At 41.3% G+C, this 21,829-nt stretch overlaps 1 protein-coding gene across 8 annotated transcripts in view; it reads left to right on the top strand.

The window, feature by feature from the left end:
• Slc26a2 (solute carrier family 26 member 2) overlaps positions 1 to 21,829 on the top strand; it is a 28,071-nt gene that overhangs the window by 2,013 nt on the left and 4,229 nt on the right. For 3 of the 8 annotated variants that reach the window (XM_029565833.1, XM_029565836.1, XM_029565835.1), the window contains 4 exons: positions 3,967 to 4,207; positions 5,571 to 5,676; positions 7,285 to 7,995; positions 10,147 to 14,338. In XM_029565833.1, coding sequence (XP_029421693.1) covers positions 7,309 to 7,995; positions 10,147 to 11,667 — 2,208 coding nt within the window. In that variant the 5' untranslated portion in view covers positions 3,967 to 4,207; positions 5,571 to 5,676; positions 7,285 to 7,308 and the 3' untranslated portion in view covers positions 11,668 to 14,338. Of the gene's footprint in view, positions 1 to 3,966; positions 4,208 to 5,570; positions 5,677 to 7,284; positions 7,996 to 10,146; positions 14,339 to 21,829 lie in introns of those variants that run through there. The other 5 variants (XM_029565834.1, XM_029565837.1, XM_017799324.2 and 2 more) reach the window with 3 other exon arrangements.

Here is a 21,829-nt window from a genome sequence, read left to right on the forward strand (position 1 = left end):
GGCCTTATCTCAATAAAATGGAGGGCCAGCGAGATGGCTTAGTGGATAAAGGCATTTGCCAGGCAATTGAGTTCATTACCTTGAACCCACATAAAGGTGGAAAGATTTGACTCCACAAAGTTGTCCTCTGAACTCCGTACTCCTACTACTGCATACACACACAACATATTATTGTAAAGTTAAAAGAGGCAGAACAATACAGGATGACATTGGACATCCTCGGTGCTCATCTGCACACATGTGCATATAGCACAGGCACACATACATAGATACTCAAAGTGATTTAAGTGTTAGGCGTTTTACCAAACCTACTTTAAGCATAACTTATTAAAATTACCAGTAGGACTCAGCAGTGAGTTGAGTAGATTAATTTTTTAACCTACTCAGATTGAGTAGATGAATGCTTTGAACTAGTTCTTAGGAAACAAATTTAGAGGCAATGTGGTTTTATAGAAGGTAGCCAAACTTGGAAATTGAAAAGTTGTAACTTAAGAATCTGGTACTACCATTTGAGAGAGTGTCTAAACTTTGGTTTGCCTCCTACTGACAAAGAGGAATACATATTTTGTTTGCACATTTCTTGAGGAAGCAAGTGTATGACGTCTCTAAAAGCTGTGAGTTGCCTACTTCTCTGATGGTTTTGCATTCAAGTTTTTTCTTAGTGTATTTTATCTTGTATTGAGTTTAATGTTAGAGAAATATATGCTAATACACTATTGATACCAACCTTATAATATTTCTTTTGCAAATGAGCAATTTTTTGTTTGTTTTTGTTTTCTTGTCTTTTTTGAGACAGGGTCTTCTTGTAGCCCCAGCTGTCCTGGAACTCACTATGTAGACCAGGCTGGCCTAGAACTCACAAAGATTCACCTGTCTCTGCCTCCCAAGTGCTGGGATTAAAGGCATGCACCACCACACCTGGCCAGCATTGTGTTTTTAAAAAATATTTTATTATTTTTATTTTATGTGTATGAGTATATTGCCTGCATGTGTATAAGTGTACCTGTGTCATGCAGTGCCCACGGAGGTCAGAAGAAAGCGTCAGGTTCCCTGGAACTTGAGTTATGGATGGTTGTTAGCTACCATGTGAGTGCTAGGAATTGAACCCAGGTCCTCTGCAAGAGCAGTCAGTACTCTTAATGGCTGAGCCATCTCTCCAGCCCATGAACATTGGTTTTAATAACTGGAAAATAAGTATGCTTACTTGTTAGTATATTCACTTAAAACTTGCTTTAATTAAATAAACATAAATATTGTTTATTTCAGTAAATACAACGTAGCCAGACATACCAAATATGAGACGTTAGGTTAGGTGCTGGGTTATATAGAAACAAGAGTGTTTTTTCTGTCTGCCTACAAATGTGCTGTAGTTTGAGAGGTGTGTTAACTTGAGTGCTGAGTAATTATGTGTAATGTCTTGGTAAGTATAGCCTAGAAAGTATAAATTGCCCTGATCTCGTGGCATTTGAAACAGGCCTTGTAGGATTAGCAAAAGGATCAAGATAGGTGAAGGGGCTGAGAGTGTGATTCATTGTTAAAGCTTATGTTTAGTATATATGAGGCTCTGGGTTCAACCCAAGTACCTCCCCCCAAGGAAATAGATGGAGATAATCAGAAAAAGGAATGTGGGTCCGAAGCCTGCAACAACAACAAAGGCTGCTTTCATGGACTACTGATTAGAACATGGGGTGAAGCAAGACAGAGGCAGTTGATAGGCTTACTCTTAGAGAAAAGTCTATTCTAGTGTTTTTGTTAAGTAGGAGGTAGGAGCCATTGAGAAGTTTGAAAAGTATATCCAAATTGTTGGCCCATGTTGCTAAAAGATTTTCTTTTTGAAGAGGCAGATCATACCATGGTTAAGAAATGTAGGGTAAGGGTTGGGGATATAGCTCAGTGGTAGAGCTCTTGCCTAGCAAGCGCAAGGCCCTCCCTGGGTTTGGTCCTCAGCTCTGAAAAAAAAGAAAGAAATGTAGGGTCAATGACGTGTTGGAAGCTTATGTGTCTGGGGCTTCCAAATGTAGCAAAACATTAACAACTGTCAAGTTACTAAGTTATTAAATAGGTGAATTGTGATAGTATAGGTGTTCTACATAGTTTTCATTCAACTTTTTTGGAGATTGAAAAAAAGTGTGTGTGTGTGTGTGGGTGTGTGTGTGGGTGTGTATGTGTAGGTCAGTTAACAACTTTGGAGTTACATGATTGACCTCAGGTTGCTACCTTTGCACATGGCAAGTGCCTTAACTCTCTGAACCATCTTGCAAGCCCTGAAGATATTTTAAGAAGCTGCAAAAAAGCAATCAGGAGAAGTTTGACTAAGACAGGTTTATGTAGAAGCTGTGGTTTTGTTGTTTGTATGCTGTATAAGTACTGGAATGTTATTTCCAAGCTACATAGTCTACATCTATTGCAGCCTAATTTAGATTTTTCCATTTAAGAGGGAGTACTTTATTTTGGTAGATGGCTTGTTTCCTCCTAAATAAGTGTCTATGCCAGACTCATTTTCTTTTTAAATTTTTTGACAGGGTCTAGTAGTTACTTTTCTGTTGCTGTGATAAAATACTAAAAGAAGCTGGGCATGGTGGCACACGCCTTTAATCCCAGTATTTGGGAGGCAGAGGCAGGTGGAGCTCTGTGAGTTCAAGGCCAGCCTGGTCTACATAGTGAGTTCCAGGACAGCTGGGGCTACAGGGAGACCCTGTCTCAAAAAGACCAAATAAATAAATTAAATAAATAAATAAATAAATAAATAAATATCTTAAAGAATAGTTTATTTGGCTCTTCAGAGGGATAGAGTTCATCATGGAAGGGAGTGTATGGCATGGCAACAGGAGCCACCTAGCAGAAAATGGGGTGAGGATATAAACCCTCAAAGCCCAACCCCAGTGACATACTTTCTCCAGTAAGGCTGCACCTCCTAACCTCCCCAAACAGTGCTACCAACTAGAGTGCATGTATTCAAATACCTGAGCCTGTCTTCACCCCACTTCCCCCCCCCTCTCTCTTTCTCTCTCTGCTTCTATGTGTGGGTATCATGTAATGAGCCAGCTTCCTCCTCTAGTCTGCTGCCATGCCTGCCCCACTGTGATGGACTCTTAACACTCTGGAACTATAAGAAAATAAACCCTTTCTTAAGTTTCTTTTGGTCATAGTCTTTTATCACAGCAACAGAAAAATAACTAATACAGAAGTTGGTGCTGAGAGTGGGGTTATTATTGTAAGGAACTTGACCATGTTAATTTTTGGAGGAATGTGCAAGACTTTAGAAGTCTGGATTTTTAAAAACTGTTGAACACTGTAAGCAGAGACTAACAGAGCATTCTGGTTGGAGCCTGGTAAAGTACCTGCTCATGAAGTTTCAGAGGGAAGCAAAGACTTTATTAGCAACTGGGCTGGAAGCCATCATGTGATATTTTGACAAAAAAATCTAGCAATGTCCTGAAAATTTTTGTGAGGCTCAACTAAAAAGTAATAGACTAATTTCTTTTGCAGAAGAAATATCAAAACAACATAACATTGAGTCTGTGGCTGGTTATTACCAATTACTCTTATACAGGTCTACGGTAAAACAAATGACACAGAAAGAAATACAAAATGTTCAGCCTATAGAAGAAAAGTACCCTGGGACATTTAGTGTTCTTCCCAAGGCATGTGCTGGAAAAGAGGCTGTAATTGTGAAGATATTAGTGCTTAAGGAGAGGCCCCTTGCTCTGCACTGGAACAGTGGGAAAGGTGCCCTCAGGGCAAGACCCCACCCAGCTAAGTTTCTACCTGGTGAAAGGAGAAGGCCTCAGGAGTTTCCTTGTTCCTAAAAATCAGCAGCATACAAAAGCTGCTTCAGATGCCATCCAAGGGGGTGAGGGTCCATCCCAAGCTGGCAGCTGAATTTGTCAGTGTTCTCCATGTGTTTTTAGCTTTAGAAGCATAAAAGATACAAGAATGAGAGGATTGTGGATTCTTCCTTCTCAGTTTCAGAGAGCCACTGAGGCCAGGCAGTGTGTGAAAGGAGAGGCCCTGCAAAGAGTCCCTGTGAAACCACTGCATGAAGCTGTGAAGATAAAACCTAGATTGCAGTGGAGACTCCAAGATGTTGGAGATCTGTGAGACATCTGCCAAGGAGAGCTGTATACAGGGAGTGGAAGCAGCCCTACAGGGAGCTTTGTGATACAGACAACAAAGCCATCTTACCCCTTTGAAACTGAAGCCCTAGGTACTAGACATGGAGCTACAGGATTTGGTGTTTATCCTGCTGGGTTTTGGTCTTGTTTTGGTCCTGTATTTCATCACTGTGCCCCATTCCTCCCTCTTGGATTGGGAATATACTGTGCCATTGTATGTTGGAAGTATGTAATTTGTCTTTTATTTTACAAGGGGTCACAGTTAAGACATTGCCTTAAGTCTCAGAAGAGACTTTGGACTTTTGAACAGTGTTGAGACTGTTAAAGACTATGGGGACTTTTGAAGTTGGTTTTTTGCATCATGATAGGACCATGAGCCTTTGGCAGTCAGGTGTGGAATGTGGTTTAGATGAGAAATGTTTCCCAAAGACTCATGTATTTGAACACTTGGTGGCAGTGGTGCCACTGTTTGGGGAGGTTATAGAATGTTGAGGAGGTATAGCCCTGCTACAGGAAGTGCATCACAGGGGTGGGCTTTGAGGCTTTATATTCTTACCCCACTTCCCACTGGCTCTCTTTGTTCCTGTGTGCAGAGATGTAAGCAGCCAGCTTCCTGCTCCTACTGCCTTTGTGGACCCATAAGCCAAAATAAACCCTTTCTTCCTAAAGTTTCTTTTTGTCATGGTATTTTTATCACAACAACAGAAAACTAATACAAGGGTGTTTAAACCATGGTGTTTAATGCGTTTGTTGATAGAGTTGTTGTTGACATGATTGCTATGTATTTTCTCTATTTATTTTTTTTGTCTTTTTGAGATAGGGTCTCCCTGTAGCCTGAGCTGGCCTGAAACACACTATGGAGACCTGATAGCCTCGTCTCACAGAGATCCACCTGCCTCTGCCTCCTGAGTGGTGGGATTAACTGTGTGCACAACCACAGCCAGCTGAGTTTAGGTAATTTCTATTACATTGTTTTTGAGTTTAATTGATTCTCTAACTTTTTCAAATTTGCTGGTGAGCCCATCAAAGGAATTCTTCACTTCCATTATGTTTTTCTCATTTTTTTTAAACATTTCTATTTAATTCTTTCTTAGTTTGCATCTCTGTTATACATTTCTAGTATTTATTTTTATTTTCCTTTTTACATAGGAGCCATAGAGGTAAAAATTTAATCTTGTGTTATTATTCCTATTTTCTAAAAAAAAAATTTTTTTTTTTATGTGTATGAGTGTTTTGAGTGCATGTATGTAAAAGTACCCATACATATAATGCCTGCTGAGGCCAGAAGAGGGCATTAGATCCCCTGGAACTGGAGTTACAGACAGTTGTTAGCTGCCATGTGGGTGCTGGGAGCTGAACCTGGGTCCTGCAAGAACACACAATGCTCTTAACTGCTGAGCCATCTCTGTAGCCCCTTACTATTACTATTTTTAATGTTTATTTTTCTTATCTTAGGATTGGAAAAGACTCTTGACCAGATAGAAATGCACAGAAGCTAACTGAAGAAAGCAGGAAGTAAAGACAGAGCAGTCCACTGATCTGACTGATTTATTTGCTCAGGGTCAGTAATCATCTAAATTGATTCTTTCACATTCTCTACTTCATAATACCATCAAAATCACTACTTTACTCTTGTTCAGCTAAAATAAAATAAACATGAGTAACTGTTATGTATCTGTGTCCTATTCAAATAGGACATGAGATTTCAGATTGTAACACCTTGGTAATGTTAGGTTTATAGAACCTGACAAGGATATGTTTTTTCTGCCAATTCAGAATTTCCTGAGTCCTCCATTGTTTTTGTGTCTATCTGGCCAAAGTTACAACTTGTTTCTTTGTTCTTCATTCATTGGAACATTTTTGTAAGCCTGTGTTACGCTTGGTGATGATCATACCAAGGAACAAAATGTCATGTCCTTTTCTGTGGGAGCTGCAGAAACTTCTGCTTGAACATGCAGTGTGGTTAGTACTGTGGTCCGAGTACAAAATACCCCTGGACACAGAGGGTATAATGGTCCATTTGGGCTATAGGAGATTGATTGGTGCTATGTAATAATGGTAGCATTTCAAATGGATTTTGCAGAGTGATTAAGATCTTGAAAGAGAGTTGACTGGCCATTCTAAGCCAAGCACATAGCTTATGCAGAAGAAATAATCTTGAAGTACTTCTGAGTTTGGCTCTTTTACTACTTTTTGTTTTTGCAAACATTTGGGGGTGGGGTAGGGTTGTTGTTACTTCTTCTGTTTTCTTGTGATTCCCCAGGGTAGGTTCTTTGGCATTGAATCTCTAGTTTAAGGACTAGCATTATAAAGTCACCTGGATAGCTTTCAATGGAAGTTCAGGACATTGTTCAGCCTGTGAAGACCATTGGTAACATAGGGAAAGGAGACAGACTTCCCTGATATTTTTTCTAAGAAAATCTTCAGGGCAGCCAGGCAGATACAGAGAAGAATCCTTAGTGGTTTGTACTCTTGAGAAGTCCTGTATCTGCCAGTGATTTGTGATTTATACTCTTTTTTAAAATTTAAATTTAAATTTTAAAATATATTTTAAAACTTTTATTTTAATAGTTTTTAGATTTATTATTCTTTTTAAAATTTATGTTCATATATGTATGTCTGAATGTGCAGGTACTCACAGAGGCCAGAAGAGGGCATTGAATTCCCTGAAGCTCAGTCACAGGAAGTTGTAAGCTGTCTAATGTGGGTGTTGGGAATTGAACAGCAAGTGTTCTTAACCATCAAGCCATCTGTCCAGCCAAGGTTTATACTCATGAGAAGTCCTGTACCAACAATAGTTTGCTTTGACTTTGCTGTTTATGGTCTACTTCTGACCTTTCTCCCAGCCCCCTCCCTCAACCAAGAGAAATGAGGTGCAATTCAGAAAAAGTAGATGAAATACCTATCCCCAGGCTGGGTGGTGGTGCATGCTCCTAATCCTAGCACTAGGGAGGCAGAGGCAGGCAGATCTCTGTGATTTTTAGGCTAGCCTGGTCTACATAACAAGTTCCAGGTCAGCCAGTGCTATAAAGAGACTCTGTCTCAAAAAGATCCCTACTCACAAATAGAATTCCTCTTCAACACTCATGGATGACAAATAATATGGTTAATATATGTGAGTGCTAAGAATTGCTTTTTAAATTAACGTATATATTTTTTTCTGGGATAGGAAATAAACCATCTGTCTCCAGACATGTCATCAGAAAGTAAAGAGCAACATGACCTTTCACCCAGGGATTCATCTGAAGGAAATGACAGTCTTCCATATGAGGTCCCTCTGGAAGCTCAGAAAGAATCAAGCACTGACTTCAAGCAATTTGAGACCAATGATCAGTGCAGACCTTATCATAGGATCCATATGGAACCTCAAGAGAAGCCAAATACTAACATCAAGCAGTTTATCATCAGAAAGTTGGAGAAGAGTTGCCAGTGTAGTCCAGCCAAAGCCAAAAATATGATTTTTGATTTCCTTCCTGTTTTGCAATGGCTCCCAAAATATGATCTAAAGAAAAACATTTTGGGAGATGTGATGTCTGGTCTGATTGTAGGTATATTACTGGTACCCCAGTCCATTGCTTACTCACTGCTGGCTGGCCAAGAACCCATCTATGGTCTGTACACTTCTTTTTTTGCCAGCATCATTTATTTCCTGTTTGGTACCTCCCGTCACATCTCTGTGGGTATTTTTGGAATACTGTGCCTTATGATTGGTGAGGTAGTTGACCGAGAACTACACAAAGCTGCATATATTTTGCCTTCTTCAGGAATGGTTGTAAATGGAAGCATATTAGTAAACTACACATTAGACAGCACTTGTGACAAAAGTTGCTATGCAATTAAAATTGGCAGCACTGTGACCTTCATGGCAGGAGTTTATCAGGTAAGAAGCCTAGGCAACTAATCATTATACATGAAATCTCAGGTCCATAAATAATTCTTAGGGGCTTGTAATAAAGCTATCGCTTACTGGTGCTCAGGAGAGCCAAAATTTAAACCGTAGGTTCCCCTGGTAAGATAAGTCTAAGTTTTCTTGCCTATTCCTAGGCTGCCTCTTTTTTTTTTGGTCTTTTTGAGACAGGGTCTCCCTGTAGCCCCAGCTGTCCTGGAACTCACTATGTAGACCAGGCTGGCCTTGAACTCACAGAGATCTGCCTGCCTCTGCCTCCCAAGTGCTGGGATTAAAGGCGTGTGCCACCACACCCAGCCTTTTTTTTTTTTTTAATGTGTATGAGTGTCTTGCCTGCATGTATGAAAGTACACCCATGCCCGTGTCATGCATTGCCCACAGAGGACAGAAGAGGGCATCAGATAACCACCACATGGGTACTGGGATTCAAACCTGGGTCTTCTGCAAGAGCAGCCAGTGCTCTTAACCACTGAGCCATCTCTTCAACCCCTCTAGGCTGCCTCTTAACCAGTGAATTTAGACAGCCAGATTTTAATTATTTGATTGTAAAAAATCTAGACCAGGGCCTGGAGAGATGGCTGAGCGGTTAAGAGCACTGACTGCTCTTGCAGAGGACCTGGGTTTGATTCCCAGCACCGACATGGTGGCTACGAACTGTCCTTAACTCCAGTTTGGGGGAATCTGAAGCCCTCTTCTGACCTCCGTGGCATTGCACGACATGGGTGCATTCACATACGTGCAGGCAATACACTTATACACATAAAATAAAAATAATAAAATACATTAAAAAAAAAAAAACGCCAGGCGTGGTGGCACACGCCTATAGTCCCAGCTCTTGGGAGGCAGAGGCAGGTGGATCTCTGTGAGTTCAAGGCCAGCCTGGTCTACATAGTGAGTTCCAGGACACCTAGGGCTACAGGGAGACCCTGCTTCAAAAAGACAAAAAAAAAAACAAAAAACTTAGACCAGTCCTCAGACTGACTAGTACAACTACTTAATTTTAAAGCTATGTGTGGCTGATTATTGGCAAGTCAGCATGAGTAGTGGAGTGGGGATAGAGCAGGGAGTGTAGTTGTCCAACTGATTGACATCTGCCTTCCTTTAGAGTGACTGCCTCAGCAAGACTTCGACGAAAGATAGTAGTTATCTTGGATTATTGAAGAGGGAGAGAAACCCTGAGATACATAGGACCTTGTTTCAAAACACAGACAAAAGCCCTTCACTTTCACTTTTACAGCAATAATTTTTCTTTTTGATCTTTTTTTGAGACGGATTCTCCCTGTAGCCATAGCTGGCCCAGAACTCACTATGTAGACCAGGCTGGCCTTGATCTCAGAGAGATCTACCTGCCTCTGCCTCCCTAGTGCTGAGACTAAAGGTATGTGCCACCATGCTCAGCTACAGCAATAATTTTTAATTTGGAGAAAATGTTTTCTTAATTAGAAGAATTTTCCCAATTTGGGGGGGGGGTGTTTTATTTTAAAAAAAATTATTTTTACTTTATGTGTATGAGTGTATTGCCTGCAAGTGTGTTGTAAAATGCATGGGGAGGTCGGAAGAGGGCATTGGATCCCCTGGAACTGGAGTTACAGACCATTGTTAGCCTCCATATGGGTGCTGGGAACCAAATCGGGGCCCTCTGCAAGAGCATCCAGTGTTTGTAATCACTCCAGGCCCCCCCGCCCACTTGAGTTTTTATGTGTTCTTTTGGAACCTTGAGAATATTCTTTTTGAAAGCAATTATGAACTCTGTTTAACTTTTTTGAGACAGGGTCTCCCTATACACCCAGCTGGCCTGGAACTCTGTCGATCAGGCTGGCCTTGATCTCACAGAGATCTGCCTGCCTCTGCCTCCTCCTTCTGAGTGCTGGATTATGTGTGCTACAACAGCCCGCTTTTGTGTTCAGTGAATAAAACTAGTGTATGAGAAGTAGAAATGCCATGCCCTTGTTTTACTTGGGCTAATGAGTGTGACTTTGGAGTGTGACATGAGAACATTAATGTATGATTGCATTAATTTAGCTCTGACATTTTTTGATGCTCTGATGGTTTGTTGCCAGGGTAATACGAAATTAAGCAGTTCTTTTCCATTTCTGTTTAACACTTGTATATCGTCCCTTCCAGGTAGCAATGGGCTTCTTTCAAGTGGGCTTTGTCTCTGTCTACCTCTCAGATGCCTTGCTGAGTGGATTTGTCACTGGTGCCTCTTTCACCATCCTCACATCTCAGGCCAAGTACCTCCTTGGGCTGAGCCTTCCTCGGAGTCATGGTGTGGGCTCACTTATCACTACCTGGATACATATCTTCAGAAACATTCGTAAGTCCAATATCTGTGATCTCATCACCAGCCTTTTGTGTCTCCTGGTCCTTTTGCCAACCAAAGAACTCAATGAACACTTCAAGTCCCGTCTGAAGGCACCAATTCCCACTGAACTCATTGTCGTTGTGGCAGCCACACTAGCCTCTCATTTTGGAAAACTAAATGAGACTTATAATTCCAGTGTTGCTGGACATATTCCCACTGGGTTTATGCCACCCAGAGCACCAGACTGGAACTTAGTTCCTAATGTGGCTGTAGATGCAATAGCTATTTCTATCATTGGTTTTGCTATCACTGTATCACTTTCTGAGATGTTTGCCAAGAAACATGGCTATACAGTCAGAGCAAACCAGGAAATGTATGCCATTGGCTTCTGCAATATCATACCTTCCTTCTTCCACTGCATAACTACTAGTGCAGCTCTTGCAAAGACTTTAGTTAAAGAATCAACGGGCTGCCAATCGCAGCTTTCAGCTGTTGTGACAGCCCTTGTTCTTTTGCTGGTCCTTCTGGTAATAGCTCCTTTATTCTATTCCCTTCAGAAATGTGTCCTTGGTGTGATCACTATTGTAAATCTCCGGGGTGCCCTTCTTAAATTCAGAGATGTGCCCAAGATGTGGCGGGTAAGCAGAATGGATACTGTTATCTGGTTTGTTACCATGCTGTCCTCTGCTCTGATAAGCACTGAAATAGGCCTGCTTATTGGGGTTTGTTTTTCTATGTTTTGTGTAATCCTCCGAACTCAGAAGCCAAAGATTTCATTGCTTGGTTCGGCAGAAGAATCTGAAATCTTTGAATCCCTGTCTGCTTACAAGAACCTTCAGACTAAACCGGGCATCAAGGTTTTCCGCTTCATAGCCCCTCTCTATTACATAAACAAAGAATGCTTTAAGTCTGCTTTATACAGAGAAACTCTAAACCCAGTCTTAGTAAAGGCAGCTCAGAAGAAGGCAGCAAAGAGAAAACTTAAAGCAGAAACAGTGAGTTTCAATGGGATTCAGGATGAAGTTTCAGTGCAACTTTCCCATGATCCCTTGGAGCTGCATACTATAGTGATTGACTGCAGTGCAATACAATTTTTAGATACAGCTGGAATCCACACACTGAAAGAAGTTCGCAGAGATTATGAAGCTATCAGTATCCAGGTTCTGTTGGCTCAGTGTAATCCTTCTGTGAGGGATTCCTTGACCAGAGGACAATATTTCAAAAAGGAAGAAGAAACTCTTCTCTTCTACAGTTTGTCTGAAGCAGTGGATTTTGCAGTAGAATCTCAAAACCTTAAAGGAGTGTGTGTGCTCAATGGTGTGAATCTTTCTGGTGACTGAGAGGGTAGATAGAAGGAAGAAGTGTGGCCAGTTTCAGTGTGCAGTATTTTCTACCTTGAAACTAGGAAGTGGTGCACACTTGAAATTTTTTTCCTTTGAAGCTAATAGCCTCTTAATATTCTCAAGTGCAGTAGAGCTTATAGTTGGACAGAATCAAAAAGAAAATGTGGCTTGCAGATATGAGGTGTCCTTGGGGTACAGCGTCAGCTGGATTGACCACCCCCAAACTTAATCATTCCGCTTTAGAAACCACACCTGGACTCTGCTCTAGGAAGTAGAGAGGTGAAGGTGGTGTTTGTGTGGCAGGAGCTGGAGCCTTGGATGGCTCTGGATGGAGCAAGGCAGAAAGAAGGCAGGAAAGTGCACTCTTCTGCTGCAGGTTTGCTCGTGGGGCTTGTGGGGCACAAGGGCCGAACAGACAAGTTTCCTTCCACCCACTGCTGCTTCTCTCTTCCCAAGCATTGTTCCCCAGACAGCAGTAAAATCTCTGGCTTATGTTGCCATCCCTTAGGCAGGAACTGTGCGCATGGGCTCGTAAGAGTCTGACATCCCGAGGGCCAGCCTGACATTGTACAGAGCAACTTCTGTAAACATTTGATGTTTTTATTAGAATAAGTTGGTAAGCAGAGAATTCTTCGAAGTCGGGGGGAAAAAAGGAAGTCCCCTGTCTTCTCTTTGACTCTGTATTTGTTTCCAAGAGTTTATCTCGTATTGAGCTATTTTACCTCTCACGCATCCCAGGGCATCTCTCCCTGGAATCTGTCTTAAAGTGGTATTTCTGAATATCACTGACAGGCTCCACAAAGCAGAATGCTGACTCAGCAATTTCTTGTTACTTTGTGTATGGGCTTGTGGCAAACTTTCAAGGACAAATTGCAAAAAAGAATAAATGACAGTCTCCCTTAAGAATAGTTCCCCCAGTCATCCCCATAGCACTTAAGCAAGGATCTGCTGAGGACTGACAGTCTCTCAAATAGGAGTTATAGTTTCTGAAAAAAATTACAGAGGTAGTAGAGTGCTTCCAAAGGACATCAGTCATTAATCTGTGGATGTTAGTGAGAGCAATGCTGATGCTTACTGCCGTGCACCCTATTGGTATGCGGTAAATACTTATGTCAATGGCAGGTTTTAACTTGTTATGCAACAGTATTACAGAACCCAGGTTTCATTGATGTGTTATTTGTGGTAGCTGGACACAGGTTATGAGTTGAGGAAAGATTTCTTTGGAAAAGCAGAATATGGCATTGAAAGCACTTTGGCAACCAAGAAAAAGACAGGTTATCCAAAATTAGGACTAGGGACTGACTGTGAGATTAAAGCAAGGTTTAGACAAGGCTTTAAGTAAAATAATGGTTGCCAAAGTACAGAATCATTTTTTTAGGCTGTTCTTACATTCAGAACAATTTCAAATATGAGGAGCAAGCTCTATGTAAGGAACATATTGGGGTGGAGTGCTTTTAAACCTTTACACACACTCCACAAACTTCCCCTGTTGCTCTGCTCTTGGCAGAACACTCTTTGTTTACGTGGTGCAGCAGTTACTTTTCTGTTGCTGTGATAAAAATACCACGACTAAAAACAACTTCTGGAAGAAAGAGTTGGTTTTGACTTGCCGTTCCATGGAGAGAGTTAATGGTGGTGAGGAAGGCCATGGCAGGAGGTGGCCAAAGCAGGAAGTGGAGAACTCACATCTTGTTTTAAAACATTTTTTGATATATTTATTTTCTGTATATTAGTGTTTGGTCTGCATGTACATAATGTGTTGTGCAGTGCCCATGGAGGTTGGAAGATGACATCACATTTCCTGGAACTGGAGTCACAGATGGCTGTTACTGCTGTATAGGTGCTAGGAACCGAACCCAAGTCCTCTGCAAGAGCAGCCAGTGCTCTTACTGCTGAGCCATCTCTCCAGCCATCTCTTCAGCTACCTCTTAAACTGTAAACACCAAACAGAGCAAACTGAGTGGGGTGAGGCTGTAAACTCTGAAAGCCCACCACCAGTGACATACTTCCTCCTTTAGGCTACACCTAAAGATTCCAAGACCTCCCTAGACAGCACCACTACCTGGAGCCCAAGTGTTCAAATACTTGAGCCTGAGGGGAACATTTCATTCCAAACACAAGACTTGGGAGATGCCTTTCCTTGATCTCAAAAAAAGTTCCTGAGTAGAAAATCTGGATTTCTATCTTCTAGATGATTATGTTGTGAGTAAATGTAGCATCCTGAATTTTGACATCCCTCTGCTCAGTCCTAGAATTTTAGAAATGTTAATTGCTGCTTATATTTGTTCTTTTGTTTGTTTTTCTAATGTTTACCCCTTCCATCCAGCTTTATGAATAATTGTAAGATCACAGTATCTTAATCATTTGTTTTTAATCCCTCTTGCCCTTTCCCTAAGCCAGGTTGGAATTGAGACTATTATAATAGATGTCTTAATACTCAGTTACAGACTAATAAGTTCATGTTTAATGGGTCTGGAGTGATGGCTCAGTGCTTAAAAGCACAGGCTGCTCTTGCAGAAAACCCAAACTAAGTTCTCAGTACCCATCTCAGGCACTTCAAAACTACCTGTAACTACAGCTCCAGGGAATTCAATGCCCTCTTCTGGCCTTCTCAGGCATCTACAGGTGCGCGCGCGCGCGCGCGCGCGCACACACATACACACACACACACACAAACACACATTTAAAAAAAAAAAAAAAACAAGGCCAACCTGGTCTACATATTGAGTTCCAGGCCAGCTGGGGCTAAAGGGAGACCCTGTTTCAAAAAGACCAAAAAAAAAAAAAAAAGAGTACATGTTTAGGACAACTTTAATCCATCCAACCCCATCATAGGAAAAGAATTTTAGTCCAGTGAGTGTTTGGAAAATCCCTTAGAAGTATGGATGAAAGGATTTTCCCTTTACTGACATTTCCATTCATGTAGATCAAAAAAGTTCTAGAGCTTTATACCTACAGTTAGTGAGTTCAGTTCTGGTTTGTACCTGTCCTACCCAGCCAAATGAGATCCTGCTTGTAATAGCCATTTTTAAAACATTTAAGGTTTCACTAGAACTTGTTTCATCCTTCATCTTTGGGTTGATGTCTTTATAAAATTGTGCATTGTTACAAATTTTTGCTGATATTTAAAGGAATCAAACCTAGAACCAAAGCCTAATTCACCACCAGCAGCAAAAACAAAACCTAATGTATTTATTTGCTTTCTTGATATTTTAAACATTATTCATAAAGGTTATCTTGCTTACTCTGAACGTTGGAGTATAAAACATTTTCTGATTGACAAATATAAAAACGCTGAATATTTTTAAACATCATCATTTAATTGAAATACATTTAATTTAAATATGGTCTCACGCAGCACAGGCTAGCCTTAGAGCTGCTAAGTAGCTGAGGATGACCTTGATCTTTTGATCTCCTGCCTCCACTTACAAGTGCTGGGATTACAGACTGGATGGAGTGTAGAGCAAAGAAAATAGCTTGGAGAAATTAAAAGTTAGCTCACAAAACTTCCTGACCAGAGAGGAAGAGAACTGGCTGAGTAGGATCTAGACCATGATAAACCCCACGATAAGGTCAGGATTCAGAAGCACACCTCTAAGGGCAAAACTAAAGAGACTGTTTATAGCAGGGAATAGTTACAGGTCCACCACAGCTCCAAAGAATTAAGTGGTGAGCTGGGTGTGGTAGTGCACACCTTTAATCCTACTGCTCTGGAGACAAGAGGCAGAAGACTGTGAGTTTGAGGCCATTCTGGTCTACATAGTAAGCTCCAGGTCTCAGAAAAAAAAAGTAAGTGGCCTGAGTCTGGGTTAGCCTACTCAGAAGTGCTGTTTTCCCTCTGAGCTGAATGGCTGTAGTGCTGTCTGTGCCTCTGATAAGATATTAAGACTGACAGGTATCTAGTTGATTTTAATTTTAAGTAGGACCAAAGGAAAACAAGGTATAATTTAGGTAATCTGAGTTAGCTCTTTTTTTAAGCTTTTATGTGTATGTGTGAGTGCCTGCATGTATGTATGTACACCTCCTATGTGCCTGGTGCCTGAGGAGACCAGAAGAAGGCATGGGAACTCCATACAGATGGTTGTGATCCACCATTCGTGTCTGGCAACCCAACCCAGGTCCTCTGCAAGAGCAGCCTATGCTCTTAACCGCTGAGTCATCTCTCCAGCACCTGACTTGGCTTTTAAATAATAGCCAGTGATGTCAAAATTTGTTATAAAGTTTGTAGTATGGCAGTGGTGAACTTTGAAACTGCATGGACATGTTGGATGAGTTCATTAGACTATTCTAATGCTATGGACTACATTTTAGCAAGAACAGTAGTTTTCTGCAGGGGTGTTCTCTGAGTATTTGGACATTAAAGAACACATTGTCAGGGTTAATCCCAGTCTGAAAAGTAAAAAAAAAAAAAAAAAAAAAAAACTTTGTAGAGGTTAAACCCCAGCTTAAAAATAAAAAAAAAAAAAAAAAAAAAGATATGTAGTATATTTCTTGGGAACTTAAACCGAGCCTCTTAATTTCCAGAGGGATCCTGGTAGGCACTTAAGTATTTTGTAGAGAGTGTTTGAGCTGAGACTGGACTGAGTCCCAAGCAGAAGGCAGTGCCACCCTGGTCTGTTCAGGGAACACTGCACAGAAAGGTGGCCTGCTCCAATCTACAGGCTTAATTTGCTTGATTTTTATGTTCTTTAGTACTAGGTTTTCCTCCCTTGAATCTTTTCTTTATTCTAAACCTGGGCTTTAAAAGTTGCAAAAGGATGAAATGCAACGTTTTTAAAGCCGAGCATTAAAACATCACTAGACTCAAACTTGGTGTGGTGGCACATACCTGTAATAGTGACACTCTGGAGAATGAGAGGAGGATGAGACATCGAGGCCAGCCTGAGCTACATGATGACACCTTGCAAGAAATAAAATAAAGCTAGGTGTTGAAGATTCATTTGTCCCCCCTCCCCCACCCTTTGTGTATAAAGATTTTTAGATAGTCATGAATCATACATTTGGGTGCTAATATAAGAATGAACATTATAATGGAACAGACAAAATAGTATACCAGCTGGCTTGTTATAGACTGTCTTAAAGTAAAATACAACTGGAATAGTTTGTATTAAAAGTAAAATGTTAAGTTTTTTTTAAAAAAATTGTAACTTTGGAATGGAGGATTTAGATGTAGGTTAAGGGGAATTTTTTAATAAGGTAATTTTTATTCAGGTAAGAACTATTTTTTTTTTACAAAATATTTTGTAACAAATTTTAAAGTAAACCTATTTAATACAATTAGGAAATAAAATAATGATTATACTAGTAGATTTTTTGTGTTACTTTGTACTTTATAACTTGGTGGTATAAAGTAAGAATGTATTGAAGTCTGAAGCCTGGATAATTAAGGATACCAAATGCCTTTATTAGAGATGTTGTATTTCTAAGCCTGTGATAAGCTGCCTATGACAGAAAGGGGTTTTTTTTTGCTTTTTTTTTTTTAAATCTGAAACTTGAATAAACTCCCTTTGGGGAGGTTCTCCAACTCCATACCTCATCCCTAGTAAGAAACTTGGGATCAAATAGCTGTTTCCTAATTGGAAATCAGTTGCAGAATTGGAGTCTGAGTCCTGATGCTGCCATGGTTTCTGTTCCCTAGAAGTTAGTGTGAGCACAGGCACACAGGCTTCCTTTCCCATCGTAACTCTGTACAAATCCAGACAATGTCAGGGAGACAGGTGAATGAACTTAAATTCTTAGTCTTTACCAAAACTGTTTAGATAATACCTCCTTTTTCTTTATCAAGGCTGATTGCTTTTAGGGACATATTTTATAGTAGGTTGTTTTTTTCTCTTAATTAAGGTAGGTGCCTTGATGTTATTCCTCATAAACATTGCTCAGCCATCTTCTGGGATAAGGATGAGGCATCTCTTGTTGGAGGGCAGGGGAGTTGGGAAGAATATGTTTGTATTGTTTGTATTGCTTATTTGTAAGTTCTTGTATGTGTGTTTGAGATCTAAAGGTGTCGTCTCTTTTGCTAATAAATTGTTACTGTAATAAAATATTACTGTGTCTAAGTTATTTTAGTGCAAGGGGATTCTGACTAAAACATTTAGGTACCAGCAAGTTCGGAAGTGGCATCTAGGTGTGCTGGTACAGACCTGCTACCCCAGGACTCAAGAGGCGGAGCAGGAGGATCTGTAGATGGGTTCCATAACAAGACTCTGTCCCAAAGTAATTAGTAGTAGTAGTAGTAGTAGTAGTAGTAGTAGTAGTAGTAGTATCTCATTATATTTGGAAAGATTGTGTTTTTCCCAAATGTAACAAGTATTTGTAATCATAGACATCAAGCCTAATGCTTTTCCTTTGGGGACTCCATTTTTCTGTCAGTGAAGAAGGATTAGATTGCTTGAAGACCCATCAGTTTTCACATTGCATGGCTCCTATTTCATACCATGTTAGACTCAGAAAACCCAAATCTTGCTTATTTCCCACTGTCCTAACTGAATTTGACCAAGAGACCCTTAAGCTACATTTTCCCATCAGAAAATAGGCATATGGCATAGTGACTAAGAGCTGGGGGTAGACTAAGAGCTAGAAACACAGTTGGGCTTTTGGTTTGGTTTGGGTGTTTTGAGACAGGGTCTCACTGTGTACCCCTGGCTGGCCTGGAACTTACTGTGTAGACCAGGCTGGCCTTGAACTCACAGAGATCTGCCTGACTCTGCCTCTCAAGTGCTGAGATTAAAGGTGTACCCTATCACACCTGGCAGTTTGGTTTTTATGAGACAAGTCTTTGCCATGTAGGCCAGGCTAGCTTTGAACTAGTGACCCTTCTGCCACAGCCTCCTGGGTGCCAGAATTTTATGAATGTACTGTCATGTCTGGCTGGAAGACATTTTATACTGCCGCTTTCTGTACCTGTCATGGCTTCATCTCCTAGAAGATATTTTCCTTTATGCCTTCTCAAAGGAGTAAGTGTAAGGCACAGTAAGTGTAGGTCCTTTTTCAGCAACTTGGGCATTTACTCTCCAACTTCATTCACATCCAACAGAGTGAAGGTGTTAACTATAAACACCCTGTTTGCACACAGCACTGAGCATCTTGGGCCCTTTGAGTGCACTCAGTCATTCTTTTGTGTCTCCTTCAGCCACCTTCAGGGGCTCCTCTCCCCCATGTATCCTTTCAGTACTCTGTGTCCTTCATGTAGATCCATTGCATTCTTAAGTTGTTTACTTTCAGATCCATTAGAAACTGATAAAACTGTGGCTCTTCTTGCAGAAATATCACATGTGGAGGTATACACACAATTATAAAAAGGTTTATTGAAGCCAGGCACAGTGATGTATACCTGCAATCTCAGCACTTAGGAGACTGAGACAGGAAGATTGCAAGTTCAAGGCAGCCTGGGTTACTATGTAGTGAGATTCTGTCCCAACATACAAAAGTTAGTTCATAAACCCTCATATCTTGAACACTATAAGCTCTCTCCAGTTTACATCTACATCTATGACTTTCTCTCCTTGCTAATGGCATGTAAAGATTTCTCTTGAGGTTGGAGAGATGGCTCAGCACTTAAGGGAACTTCCTCTTACAGAGGACCTAAGTCCCACATCAGCTTACAGTGGCCTGTAACTCCAGCCCTAGGAGATCCACTGTCCATGGGTACCAGCACTCATGTGCATATACCCCCACACAGACACATACACATAATTAAAAATAAATCTTTGCCAGGTGTGGTGGTATATACCTTTAATCCCAACACTTGGGAGGCAGAGGCAGGTGGAGCTCTGAGATGGAGGCTATCCTGCTCTACACAGTGAGTTCCAGGCCAGCCAGGGCTACATAGACCTTTCTCAAAAGAAAAAACCTAAAATTAAAAAAAAAATAACAAAAAAAAGGATTATGACCTAGCATCAACAATAATTATACGTATGTGTGACAAGGTCAACGCTAGCTGTGAACTTATGGCAGACTCTCTCCTCAGACTTCCAAAAAGTGTGAGCCGCCACACCTAACTCTAGTTACGAATTATTCGACTTAAAAAAAAAAAAACCTTGCTACCTGCCAGTAGTTCTCCAGTGTTTTCAAGAAAAACTCAAAATTAGAGATCTAGCTAATAATACCTTAAAAACCAGCCTTAACTGAGCATAGTAGCACATACCTATTATCCTAGTATTGAGCAGGCTAAAGTAGGATCACCAGATCAAGGCCAGCCTGGACTACTTAACAAGACCATGTCTCAAAAGCAAAACCCCCAAATAATACCCCCTCCCACAAGGAGAATAAAACAACAAAAGAACCACAACACTACCCTTGATTCTACCTCGAGCTGTTGTCTTCCCCACACATCTTGGCCTAACCTCAACACTCATTTAGGTGTTCCAAATGAAACACTTATTAAAACCCCAGGCCTTGTCTTGTTCTGCTAAGAGTTGCCTCCCAGCCTTTTCTACCTAACTTCCTATTCTTCCTGCCCCACACTTCTCATCAAATGTCCTTTACTATTAGCAATGTTTTCTACAAATTTCCTCTTCTCTCCATCAGTGGGTCCTTTGGGTTCCACCTCTGCACTCCTGTATAGTCTATGCATATTCACTGAAATGACCACTCCCCCCCACTTCTACCCGCTGAGCTTCTTGAGAGTAGGCCCTGTACTTCCTCCTTAGAGCTCCTATAGTCAGAAGTAGCTTTATTGTATGGTAACAAAAATTATTGCAGACATGGATGTGTTCGCAGGTGGATGATTACTTCTCCAACAGCAACTCATTTCCAGAACATGCCTGTCTATCAAGAGGCAATTTCATTGCCTATTGAAGGGACTGTGAAACAGTGTTCTATAGCTTTAAAAATATGTTTGGTGGACCAAGCTGAACTTTGAGCATGTATGCCTACAGAGCCTTGTACCTAATGAGAAAGTTTATGCAAGAATGCTTGCTGGGGAGTTAGCTCCAGAATGCTGGTGCTCCCCTAGTCCCCTAGTTTCTCAGGAGACACTTTGATCTCCCAAGAAGACATACTATGGTAAGTGTAGGCACAGGGTTAAGGACACTTTCTAACCCTCATTTTGCAGCAACTTGGGCGTTTTGTCCCCACCCAACAGAGTGAAGGTGTTAACTATGTATACCCTGTCTGCACACAGCACCAAGCATCTTGGGCCCTATACTGTTATCTTGCTCATTTATTTTGCTGAACTGCTGTATTCTAGCCATTATCATTGTTCACTGTTCTGCAAACATTCAGCTGTAGCTCTGATGAGTATGAGAATAAAGCAGAGCTGCCTGTGCTTTTGCACTTGTATGTGTAGCTGTGGGAGACAGGCTTGAGCGTAGGGTGAAAGTCTTATTGACAGCCATACAGCAGGCCCAAGGCAACGCCTTGTGACATCTGCTCCATTGGCAGATCATGAGACTGATGCCTAGAACTTGTCACTCCTTAACACCCTTGGAATCCAAATTTGCAACACGTAGATATTGCAACAGTCAGGGTCACGTGGTTTCCAGGAATCCATGCTCCGTAATCTGAAACCCAGTATGCTAATGAGGCATCCTACCCACTATTCTGTGATAGGGTGTTAAGTCTGTTATGCTAATAGGATGCTAAGACTGTTATGCTAATAAGGTATCCTACTTGCTGTGCTGTGATTGGACCACTACCACTATATAAGCTTGTGCCTTCCTGAATAAAGCAGACCTGTGTCACTGAACCTGGTCTCCTTTGTCTGAATGTGGCTCTGCTGTCGCTGACTTCTCACCAGCCTTGGGGTCCGGAACCGGGCAGAAGAGCTGCCTCAGCCCAGGGTGAGCAGAGGAGGAGCAGCCTCAGCCCAGGGTGAGCAGAGGAGGAGCAGCCTCAGCCCAGGGTGAGCAGAGGAGGAGGCTCAATGCCTGTGAGAACAAAGGAGCGGCACCTGTGAGAACGCAGGATCGGCCGAGGCTGGCGGTGACCACATGTAGCCATGTGGGTCCTCTGGTTATTCACTCAGTTCTGTGATCATTCATTCAGGTCCTGTGGCTTTCCCCTGGCAGTTAACAGCCTATGACAACCAAAATTGGAAAAAAAAAAAATCTCTAGGAGATAGGCTACATGGTCTCAGGCTGTTACTTCCAAGTTAGTTGTTTGAACAAGTCCCACATCCTCTCTCTCTCTCTCTCTCTCTCTCTCTCTCTCTCTCTCTCTC

The sequence above is a fragment of the Nannospalax galili genome, unplaced genomic scaffold (genome assembly GCF_000622305.1).
Source record: "Nannospalax galili isolate Female #2095 unplaced genomic scaffold, S.galili_v1.0 scaffold19, whole genome shotgun sequence".
NCBI lineage: Eukaryota > Metazoa > Chordata > Mammalia > Rodentia > Spalacidae > Nannospalax > Nannospalax galili.